Here is a 12648-nt window from a genome sequence, read left to right as displayed (position 1 = left end):
AATAGGTCATATATATAGATATTATGTATGTTTACACATGTTATGCATATATGTATGTATTGCTACCTACGATAGATGTGTTTAGCTAAAGTCTTATGTGCAAAAACTGTATGCTTGCATGCGCCAAGGTGTCATTCACCCTTATCCCGAATACAATATTCTCCTGAAATTAATTAAATGAATTTATAATTCGGACATCATTCCAGCGCATTCCAACGTCGCGAATTCCAGGTGGAGTTCACGAATCGGGTGAGACCAATTTGTACATCATGAATGCCTACACTTACCCTTTTCGAAAACGAGATCTATGCCCGACATATCCCCACACTTAGCTCTTTTGAAAACTGGATCTATTTCCATTTAGGCCTGCACTTGGCATTTGAATGAAATTCATTGCCAGATAAGCGTACACTTAACTCCTCTGAAAATTGAATCTGTTGACAGATAGGCCTACAATTAACTCTCTTGAAAAATGGGCTTTATGCCTAGATAGACCTACACCTATCTTTTTTTGAAAATGACATCTTTTGGCAGATTGGCTTACACTTAAGTTTGGTGAAAATGGGGTCGTTCTCAAATAGGCGTTCGCTTAACTCTTTGGATGAGATCTATTCCCAATATGTCTATACTTGACTTTTTCTTAAATTTGGATCCATTCCAAGATAGGCGGCCTACACTTGACTCTTTTGGAAAAAAAAAAATTATATCTTAGTTTGACCAGACCACTGCGCTGATTAATAGCTCTCCTATAAAGGGTTGGCCCGAAGAATTAGATATTTTTACGTGGCTAGGAACCAATTGGTTACTCAGCAACGGTCCCTACAGCTTATTGTGGGATCCGAACCACATCGAGAAATGAATTTCTATCACCAGAAATAAATTCCTCTGATTTCACGTTGGCAGAGCGGGGAATCGGACCCTAGCCTTGAGATCAGTAGTCGAGCACGTAACCGACTCGTCCAATGAGAAACCCACTTTTTTGGAAAATGGATTTCGTGGTGCAACTTAATTTCAACATTTTGTTTGTCGCTTGTGAATGATTGGGAGACTGAAAGCTGTTCAGGATGTTCCTTTACTCTTGTCGATCATGAAGGTTCCCGAAAGATTCATCGTTGATCATCTGTCCCTCTGAGATCATTAAGAAAGCGAGAAATCATTTTTCAGAATTTATTTTTATTTTTGTTATTGCTCTTCTGGAAAGACCAGTGAATGACCTAACCCTATGGCAGGTCCATCAGAACTGAACTGGGGCGAGGAGGTCTTGCAAAAACAATTCTTGGGTTCCGTTAAACTTCTTGTGATTTTCTGCTACAGAATCTTTTCTTTTCCAGTTGCTGATTCCTCTGAGAAACATGACTCCTATAGTGTTAGCGAAACAGACATGCAGTGGTTTTACTAACTTGTAATTGGGTAGAAGCACCCCATCATATTACTTGAGAGTCGACTGCAAAATTGGGCTCCAAGGGACAAAAATGTCGCAAAATAAGTAATTTAATTTAGTACTGTGTACGGATGGCCACCGTTGTCGACACCAGTTTTAAGATTCTACAAAAAAGGTTGATTTTATAAATCAGTTTAGGTGATTTTAACCGAAGGTAGATAATGAGCAGATCTGAAGAACTTTGGAGTTTCCTACTTGCGAAGGAACTTGTCAGCGTTTTTTTTTGTTAACATTTTATTGTACCACATGTACTACATATCATTTTGTATGTGTGATAAATATATTCAGTTGACAGAAAATTCTATAAGAAAAATTTGAAAGCTCGCCTAGAATTACACCACATTTTGTTCTGGAATTCATTCGTCACTTGGCTAGCTACAAAGAAAATTGGGAGTGGGGTCGGGTCCAAGTGCCCGAAATGCCAAGGAACAGTTTTATATTTGAGCGAATTTACATTTTAATCCTGTCTGGGCCACGCAGTTGAGCATCACAAAATTATCCGTTTTTGACTGTAGTTGATGCAACGTTTAACATCAAAGTTCAAGGTCTGGACAGAGTTCACTTAGTAAAAAGTAGAGTAATGAATATCACTTAACACCATCATTACTGAAAACATTAAAATAGCACTTTTTCGAAGTCTGCCCTAAACAAAATTCGCATACCCAAAGGTTGCATCTTCTTGAGAGAGAGAGAGAGAGAGAGAGAGAGAGAGAGAGAGAGAGAGAGATTTCGCCGAGATGGAAAAGTATTGGAACTTGAGAGAGAAATTCAGCTGAGAAAGACCAATAAAGATTCCTCAGGATCTTCGGCTGATATCATCCCCGAGTCAGCCAGTCCCTCCTCCTCCTCCTCCTCCTCCTCCTCCTCCTCCTCCTCCTCCTCCAAGCTGCCGGGTCCCAGCAATATTGGACCGAGGATATTTAAAGGCCGAGAGAGAGAGAGAGAGAAATTCTGCACTTATTCGCTTTCCCTAACTTTTGAGTGCCCGTACGTTCTCTAGACGTGGCACTGGGCATATGCAGTGTTGTTGTGTATTTGGGAATATGTATACTTGACATACGTTAAATTATATGATTTCAATAAGGTTATTTACAGTAGATGTGCATACACAGGGTACCTACTCTTATGAACACATGGAAGTATTCCGTAAATATTCTTCATACATATGCATCTCTCGTTTTGTTGAAAGGACGAAAATATGTCTGCCCCCAGCCGACATGTGTTTTTGACATGCTATACTGTAGTGTGGACTGGTTTTAGAATGTTTGTGATATGTATGAGATAAGTCTAGCTATTCATACGAGCAAAAATACAGCTACCCATAATATGAATCGAAAGAATTTTGTTTATGTTTTTCAGGAATTAAAAATACAAAGAATTTTGTTTATATACTTCAGGAATTAAAAATCCAAAGAATTTTCTTTATGTTCTTCAGGAATTAATAGTATAAAGAATTTTCGTTATGTCTTTTCAGAATTTAAAAATACGAAGATCTTTGTTTATATTCTTCAGGAATAAAAATCCAAAGTATTTTGTTTACGTTCTTCAGGAATTAAAAATACAAAGAATATTGTTTATGTTCGTCAGGAATTAATAGCAGAAAGAATTTTGTTTATGTTCTTTAGAAATTAAAAATACAAAGAATTTTGATTATAATCTTCAGGAATTAAAAATCCAAAGAATTTTGTTTACGTTCTTCAGGAATTAAAACTGTAACTGACAATTCACACTGTCAGGAAAAAAAGGGAAAAAAAAATTCAATTCGATTTCGGCTTATAGTCCATTGGACCTGCGTCTATGCTATTTTTTAAAATGATAATAATGACAATTACAAAAGCCTGGGGTTATATTTTGCAGGAAGAGTTCTCAGGAAACGGCTGTTTCACGGCAGTTTGTGGACTTTGTTCTCTACTGTTATGTCGGAACTTTAGCCCCGAGTTGGAGAGAGGGCGCGGGAGAGGCCAGGTGGGTGGGTGGTTCATTCATTGTCACTTAATCCATATATAAGAATCTCACCCACAGACTTTGGGCTGAAAGGTTTTTTTGAAAGTAGGTGGAAATGACGTCATCTTGTGACCTTCCTCAAGGTCATGTTTCATAGTTAAATTATCTGAATACTGTTTTTATGTAGCCAGGAAAAAACATTTGTAGCCCACTCCGTCGGGCCTTCACTTGAAAATTGGTCTAATTCTTGATAATTGTTTCAAAATTGGAGAACAGGCATGAATATCATCAAGGTGCATTGTCCACTAGGCTGTTCATTACTCCCTTTCTTTTCCCTCTCCCTCCTCTTCTCACCTTCGCCCCTCTCCCCTTTGTCCTCCCCCCACCCGCCCCCCTAGCCTCAATCGACTCTCCAAATCATCCATCTAGGTCAAAACGTACAGATCTGACAAGTTCATTTTTATTTTAAAGCACAACAGAGACAACCACCTGGTTGTAGTTGGCAGTGTTGCATCTGCTTCTTTCCCCATCTCCCGGGGATGTTCCGATTCTCATAACCTTCCTCCTTTCAAGAGGCGTTCTTTACCCTTTGTTTTCTACGGGCCTCTACCAGATAGAGACACAGGATTGTGTATTTTCGTCACCTCTGCTTAAACACAACCAATGAAAGTAAAATTTGCCATAAAATGAAAGTCAGTTTTGTCGTGAAGTGAAAGTTTGTTTTGTTGTCAAAAGTCAGTTGTCATCAAATGAAAACTTCTTGCATATCCCAAATAAACTCTTCGAAGGGTTAGCACAATCTCATTACACGCCTGACTGGGCAGGGTGCTCATTCGTTGCAGCTTAGCAAGCGAGTTTTTCCCCGTTCTTCTGAAAATCATCTTTTGGCTAACGAGAGAAGATTGAATGTATTTCTCATGAGGGGAATACTGTGTGAGCAAAATTTGTTTTTGTATAATGTCCAGGTCTGTCTGTTCGGTTGTGATATTGGAACTCAATCTTGTCTTTGAGAATATTACAGGTAATACAGTGAGGTTCTGTTAGTCTTTGCAGTATTGAGTTATTTATGTAATACTGATATTTAAGATAGGTATTTGCTTTGCATATGGATAAGAGAGTTTAAGATGGTTTTAGTTCCATGTAAAGACTGTCTCTTTAGTGTCATTTCTCTCTCTCTCTCTCTCTCTCTCTCTCTCTCTCTCTCTCTCACACACACACACACACACACACACACACAGAGTTTTTCACTGCCCCCCCTCTCCTGCAGCTTTCACGAAGGAGGAAAGGAAGTTACGAGATCATTGAATTGTGAATATTGAAGGACCGACAGATTCCATCGGATTTAATGTAGTTTTATTTGGGGATTAATTTGATCCTGTAATCCTTCAATCAAACTGACCTGGAAATCGGGATCGTTTAGGTGATCTCTGATGTTATTCTTGGTGTCAGGATTTTCTTTTGATAGTAATAAATTATGCCCGCCCTACATTTTTTGGGAGGGGAGGGGGTTAGGGGTGGGGAAGGGTGACTTCAACAATGTTATCGAATCTTTTTGCCTTGTGTGGAACATTATGTTCTCCTGATTTTTATAATTGCAATGTGTTTTATCCTGATTTTTATTATTGATATTTTTGTTTTAATCTTCGCGTTCTTAGCTCGTTTCTCAATTGATTTTGATTTAAAAGTTTGTTAAAAACAATAACTGTGTCGATTAATTTTTCTATATAGAAAATGAAGTTACGTGGACATTCCGAAACTATTTTTGAGCATTTATGGCGCGAAAATAATGATCAGTTGTACTCGGTGCTAAGGAAATGGTATATTGATTTGTTAAAGGACTGCTCTACGTGAGCTGTGTTTTGAATATATGTCAGCTTTGGTCAGTCAAAAACTTTGGGAATTGGTCGAAATCCTTCGAGTATTTATTTAATGTATTAAATAAGCGTTTGATTCTTTATATGAGAGAGAGAGAATGTTCAGCTTAGTTTGGGATATGAGCTTGAATTTAGCAGTTTATGTGTGTGTGTGTGTTGTGTGTGTAGAGAGAGAGAGAGAGAGAGAGAGAGAGAGAGAGAGAGAGAGAGTTGAATTTCGGAAGGGTAAGTAAAATGAACGGCAGTTTTCCCCCGACAGCTGGCTCATATATTTTCGGCCAACTCTCTCTCTCTCTCTCTCTCTCTCTCTCTCTCTCTCTCTCTCTCTCTCTCTCTCTCTCTCTCTCCAATTCCACATTATTTTTGAGTGATGTAGTTTAATATTTTTCAAATGAATGAAGGTGTTTATCACTAATGGAATTTAATTTCTAAAAAATGTCTAAATCAAATGTTGTATTAAAACTTCATTAACAAATGCTAAGAAATGCTATCATTCAGTGCTTAGAACCTTCATCAATCAGTGCTTAGAAATTTAATCAGTCAATGCTTAAAACTTCATCAGTCAGTGCTTAGAAATTTATTAAAACATTGTTTAGAAACTTCATCAGTCAGTCGTGAAGAACTTCAGAAATTATTGCTTAGTAATTTCATAAACCAGTTCTTTTTAACTCTATTTAAGAGGTGCTTATGAACTTCAGTAGTCGATGCTTAGAAACATCAATAACAAGTAGCTTAGATACTTGCATCAGACCTTACATAATTTCGGCGTGAGCGGAAGTTGGCCAAAACGAATTCCCAAAAACTCGCCCAATTCATGAAGCCTCAGATGCCAGGTGTTGCCAGAATAGAGAACGACCTCATTTGCACCAACGAAAAAACACAATAGGAAGAGGACGGACGACTAACGAGGCAATATTATTATTCTAAGGAACAAGGAGAGCTAATAAGACGCCTTCCATATCATCAGGAGAGAAAAAATCCGGAGGCTAATAACCCCTCAAAGACCTCATGGAGGAGGAGGAGGAGGAGGAGGAGGAGGAGGAGGAGGAGGAGGAGGAGGAGGAGGAGGAGGATATTCGTCTGCATAACAATTCCAAGAGAGTGAAAAAATCCAAAAAGATAATGAAGGAAAATATGGCACAGCATGAATTCTTACGTCTCAAAATGAAAACAAATATTGAATTAAATTAATAAAAGAAAAAACATTGGCTTCTACTTGCCAGCAAAGATACAATTACAAAAAAGAAGGATTATAAATCCTATGGGATTAGTTTCTCGCTGTTCAACTGGGGATTAAAATCCTACTGTCGTCCTTGTCTTCATCGAGTTTGTCATGACAATATTTGCGAACTGATTTCGACGGTAACACCTGGCTGCTTTTATGAGAGAGAGAGAGAGAGAGAGAGAGAGAGAGAGAGAGAGAGAGAGAGAGAGAGAAAGAAGTCGGATTCTCTTCTCTTTTAGGAAAGTAAAAAAATTTAGAGTAGTCCACTCTCTCATTTTTATAGAAAGTGGGAAGGATAAAGAGGCTTAACAAGTGAAGTAACTATTATTATTTTTTTTTTTCCAAAGTGAAAATGGAATCCTTTGGCAGGTTGTAACTAGATATAAATCCCTGTTTGCATTAATGTTCTAACATATCGACCGTCCCCCCACGTCCCCCCCCCCCGTCCCCCCCACCCCCCCCCCATTATGGGAGATGAGGCCAGTTAACCCAAAAACAACGGTAATGGAAGTTGAAGTGAAAAATCTTCAACTCCTTGTTTAGCTGAAATAGCCCGTGAAGAAGAGCTCTCCAGTAGCCTCAACTCAAACAGTGTGTAATATTTTAAAGTCAGTGAGGGTTTTTAATATTAAGGTTTTTCGATAAAACCTCCAGGCAAACTGCGTTTAACGTGTTAAACCTCTGTTTTGAAAAAAATAAAACTGTTTTAGGGTAAAAGTCTTGTGGTTTCTTAAACTAAATCAATAGTTATCTTACATAAATAATGTTGGTTGCAGCTGTTCAAATTCTCTCTCTCTCTCTCTCTCTCTCTCTCTCTCTCTCTCTCTCTCTCTCTCTCTCTCTCTCTCTCTCGGTAGGCCTGTAGACTACTAGCGCTTTACAGTAGGCTGAGCTGCTTATAACCTTAATAAACTATAAGTTCCCTTGTTAGTAGTCGTGTGAACATAGACCTATGAAATCCCAGTAAACTAGAGAGAGAGAGAGAGATTAAATACCATAAGAAGAAAGAAAGCTACGTTGCCTTCCCCATGGTTTGAAGATAAATCTTTTCTCCCTGGAGAGGAAAGAAAAGTTGCGAAGACTTTGAGGTGGAGGAGGAGGAGGAGTCAAGTTCAACAAAGTTTCGAGAAGAAGAAGAAGAAAAGTCTTTGTCTTCATGCTTTCCTTATTTAAGCTCAAGAAAGATCTCGACATTTAGATGCAAGAGGAAAGACATAAAATAAAAACGTAAAACATATTGAAACAATTATATTCTTCAGAAGAATTGAAAGACAATAGGCAATGAAAGCAACAGCAGAAATAATCCCAGTGGACCTCACAGTCAAGAACTTTGAGGACGCCTCCTTTTAAATTTCTCCCGAGGTCTTGGCTGCACTGTCAAAATTTCGTTACCTGGAAGGTTACCTCCTCCCATAGACTGATTGTAGCTGGTCAAGGTATCCAGTGCTCTCTCTCTCTCTCTCTCTCTCTCTCTCATATTTTTTAAGTTTCTCGCTGAAGGGAAGAAGGAAATAATAGAAAGAATCAGGGAAAGAAATAGTCCGGAACGAATTGGAAGGAAGGAACCGATATCACTCAAATGAAGTAATCTATGTTGGGGATGTCGTTCATTCTTTCTCTCCGAGAGAGAGAGAGAGAGAGAGAGAGAGAGAGAGAGAGAGAGAGAGAGAGAGAGAGATGGTTCTTGATTGTATTATCAAAATTACAAATTCCTTCATTAATCTCAAAGTATTATTCATCCATAGCATTTTCTTAATTTTTGAAATTTTATCACATCACAAAATCCTTCATTCATCTCAAGGTATATTTTTACCCATAGTATTGACCTCATTCATTAAATCTGTCGACATGCTCCTCAGTTAGCTAGTAACAGCATTTCAGTCTTTCCTCATTTATTTTGGTGTTGAAGGTCAGGAGGACGTAAATGGACCCTTACCTAAATTAGATTTTGGACTGGAATATTTATTAAACGAAAGATGCCTCGCTGTGTCTTCCTTCCACTGTTTACCATCTTGTCTTCCTCTTCTTCTTCTGCTATTTGTATGTGATAATCTTTGGGTAGAGCTTTGAGTTTGGTCTTCGTCCCTTTGAATTTTTAGGTATTTTTTGAGGTTTCAATTTTTATTTTTTTCTGTCCAATTGCTTTCCCCGCTCTTATCCAAGTTACTAGATCCTATCTAACAAATAAATTAAAGCGTAGTATTACTTCATAAAATTTCAGAATTACAATAAATTTATTCATGGAAGTTTTATCTAACGTAAATGAACTGTAACGTATAAATATTTTTCAACAAAGACTTTGCTTTCTGAGAAGGAACAACTTCAAATTCAGCATAATTTGTGTGTGTGTGTGTGTGTGTGTGTGTGTGTGTGTGTGTGTGTGTGTGTGTGTGTGTGTGACGCAGCGAAGGGGGAAAATATACTTTGGCGAAACTCGAAATGTTTCATACAACCACGGAAAGACTTATGCGGAGGATTGCCGAATTGTGGCGGGCTCCAGATATTGTGCACACGGTGGGCCTTTGGTGGCTACACTGTCGGGGTTTTGGGTAAAATACTGAGTATATTATCTGGAGAACTGACGAAAAGTGTGTTCACTGTTTCGATAATTGAAAAAACCTTGTTTATTGTTCCAAGAACACTGTGTTCATTGTTACGATAGCTGAAGAGCACGTGTTCATCGTCGATTCTCAGCTCCCGTGCCAGCAAGGTTGGTTTCAACGTAGAGTGGGAAGTAGCTATGATTTGGCGTTATTCTTCAGGTTTTTTTGCAGGTTTCAAAACTAATTTGGACCCTTTGATCTGTATTATCTTAGCCTCAAAGGTATAAAGCGATGACCCACTTGGCTATGATGGCGAGGCATGATCTGTTCCACCTCTTATGAAATACTTGAATCTGACAGGTATCGGATGACTGTGGAAGAACAGGTTCCTTTCCGAGGATGTCTGCAGTTGGAACCGCGAAAGTTCCAACGACGATGCAGTGAATTACTTCCTTAAAAAAATTCTCCTTCTATTTTAATGATTTACTTACATTTCCATCTCTTTATTTATTGATTTGTCATTTTATTTTTGTTCTTTCCTAATAATTACGCCCTGAGAAAACTTGACAATAAAGAAAACGCTAATTCTTCTTCAGAAAGTCTTCCACGCATCTTGTAATTTCTCAGAAAGGTCAAATGTAGTAGTTTTTTTCTCTCTCTCTCTTCAAACTTTGCAGCTGTAATGTTTAATTAAACATCTAGACGCTTTCAAAAAACTTGCTTTCATACAATCTCTCTCTCTCTCTCTCTCTCTCGCCCTCTCTCTCTCTCTCCTCCAAAGAAAAGAACTTGAATTATTTGCAGCTGAACAAAAGGCGGTTAAAAATTTTCTTTTCTAAATTTGGTGTCGCTGGGAAAGTTTGGACTTTTCTGAAGTCAGGACCGACGTCAGACTGGAATCCGAAGAAGAAATAAGAAAAAGTGACGTGGCAGAGACTCAGATAACAGAAGGGCCAAAGAGCAGTCAGCTCGTAAAAAAAAAGAAAAAAAAAGTAGATCGTGTAAACGAAGGATGCTTCTTCCATAGGAGTTTAAAATGTTAGGTAAAATAAGAGAACAGAATTTAATTCAGCTGACATTCATCATCACAGTGGCACTTCGCGGTAGTGGTCTATTGCCGTCATTGCGTCTCACGTGGCGCACTAGGAAATACTAAAGGCTTTATGCAACGTACATTCGGTCCGTAACTGCACCCCTTTTATTTAGCCTGTTACTCTTCCTCCATTCCCCTTTCCATTCTTCAGTCTTTGCGTAACCCCTCCGTAGGGGGAGGGGGTTGGGGTTATTGCTGTCAGTGCACCTCACATGGTGAACTGTAGGCATTACTAAAGGCTGAGTCAGCGACCCTTCGGTCCCTAGCTGCAACCATTTCATTCCTTTGACTGAACCTCCGTTCATATTCTCTTTCTTCCATCTGACTTTCCACTCGCTCCTAACAATTGTTTCTTAGTGCAACTGGAGAAGGTTTCCCTTCTATTACACCTTTCAGACCTTATTATCAATTTTACCTCCAGGGATGAATGGCCTCATTATATTCCGTTCTGTTCTATTCACTTTTAACTTCCTCAGGGTCTCCATCGCGCGTTCTTGTAAGATGACAAATTGTTTCCGAGGTCAAAAATAGAAGGTTTCTCAGAACCTGTAGTGTGAAGTTATAGTATTAAATTAGAACAAAATGATTAGAACAAAATATTTACTTATGCTTTTCCGTTTATTTATACATTTATTTTTAATCAATTAGCTAAGTGTGTTTTTGACTTGAGGTAATGGCTCATTCTATCTCCGATAAACAAAATAATAATACATTTTTATAAGAAGGACTCTGCATTAGTAATGCTCCTCTCTCTCTCTCTCTCTCTCTCTCTCTCTCTCTCTCTCTCTCTCTCTCTCTCTCTCGGAACCAGAAGCAGTTTTAATTTTCCGAAGCAAAGGGCCTCTTGTGTGTGTGTGTGTGTGTTGCAGCCTCATAGGATAACCAGAGAAAAAGGAAACAGCTGGGAACCCTTAATTAGAGTCTTTTTGTTTTGGGTATTACGAAATGAAAAGATTTCTTTGTCCTGTTTTTGCGAAGGAAATAAAACTAAATCTTATGATTTACTCTCTAAGTGTCCTTCAGGACTCTGGATTCAATTAATTATTTAAGATGAAGTAATTTATTGGGTAGTGTGACTATGGCTTTTTGCAGTATGGTATAATAAATTTAGGGAGGAATGACACTAATAAATATTGTCATGGACACTCAGATGAATTAACATTGATAGATATCTGGAAACGTGTTCGTGTGACACTAGATGGTTTTGGTATGACACCCCTTGGCAGATTATTATAGACTCTTTTTGAGTGTGTGTGTTTGAGAGAGAGAGAGAGAGAGAGAGAGAGAGAGAGAATGTCTTAGTAACTTGGCTTGTTTATAAACCCATAATTATACTACGTAGTTTTCATCGTTCTCCACTGACGGCCGTCGACTTGACAGGTTTGCAATAAATTTGCAATATGTGTTGATGACGTGTTTTATACTGTAGTGTTGACGTTCTTTGAAAACTTCAAACCCAACAAAACCTCCTCGTAACTCAGATTCAATAGTTTTTCTGTTAACTTTGTGATAAAACCTTAGCGTTTAATCAAGGCAGCCTGTAAGGTAATGTTTTTAGAAACTAACTGTTGATTAACTTGTGTATCTTGTTTGTTAAGTTTTGTTATTCAGCTAAATGCTTTTTTTTTCAAGCTGTTAACAGTTCAATATCAAGGTGAATTTTAAGCATTTTAGGGTTTCAAATTTTTTTTACTTTGGATTCACAGCATTCACGTGAAATGTTTTTTTTGCATTTAGTAATGGTACTGAATCGGAGAGCAGGGTGATTCTCTCTCTCTCTCTCTTCTCTCTCTCTCTCTCTCTCTCTCTCTCTCTCTCATACAGACCTGTCGCTCAGTCGTTCTGCCCCAGTGATGCATGAAAGGTTTCCCTCAGAGAGATGTTCGCCTATTAGGGATTAGAAATAATGATTGTCCCTCGAATTGGAAGCCTGGAATCAAAACTAATTGCGAGGGGAAGGGGAAGTTAAAGGGAGAGAGAGAAAGAGAACACCACTAAAATTATTTATCAGGAAAATAATGAATCAATGATGTTTTCAAACAGGAGTAGATCCTACGAGGGATTCCACTTTATTAAAAATAGATATATAGTTGTTTATCCCAGAGAATATTATGTTATTTAACAAAATTATGATCTGATGTTAGGATACCGTATTCAATTATATAATGTTGTTGAGGGCACTATAGCTACATAAATTTATTACACGTAATGTTACTTCACGATTTAGCCCTGAAAGTCCCTTTATTTATTTATATATAATATATATATATATATATATATATATATATATATATATATATATATATATATATATGTATATTATATATATATATAATATATATATATATATATATTATATATATATATATATATATATATATATATATATATATATATATATATAGATATAAAGGTTCCCTTTTGACAAAGAAATAGAAATTTTGTAAGCGTTTGTGACTGACTATTAATGTCATTCAGCCTCCTGGACAGTTTAAATCCTGTACTTCCAATTGTTTCAGAAGCCTTGT

The 12648-nt window shown here is 37.6% G+C and overlaps 1 protein-coding gene across 1 annotated transcript in view; it reads right to left on the bottom strand.

Annotated features, from left to right (window-relative positions):
* Positions 1-6245: 6245 nt before the first annotated feature.
* LOC135199012 (uncharacterized protein DDB_G0286379-like) overlaps positions 6246-12648 on the bottom strand; it is a 74465-nt gene continuing 68062 nt past the window's right edge. The window contains exon 4 of the mRNA XM_064226927.1: positions 6246-6339. Coding sequence (XP_064082997.1) covers positions 6246-6339 — 94 coding nt within the window. The remainder of the gene's footprint in view (positions 6340-12648) is intronic.

The sequence above is a fragment of the Macrobrachium nipponense genome, chromosome 25 (assembly GCF_015104395.2).
Source record: "Macrobrachium nipponense isolate FS-2020 chromosome 25, ASM1510439v2, whole genome shotgun sequence".
In the NCBI taxonomy this organism is placed as follows: Eukaryota; Metazoa; Arthropoda; class Malacostraca; order Decapoda; family Palaemonidae; genus Macrobrachium; species Macrobrachium nipponense.
Note: the sequence above shows the minus strand (reverse complement) of the source record. Positions and strands in the feature narration are given on the sequence as shown.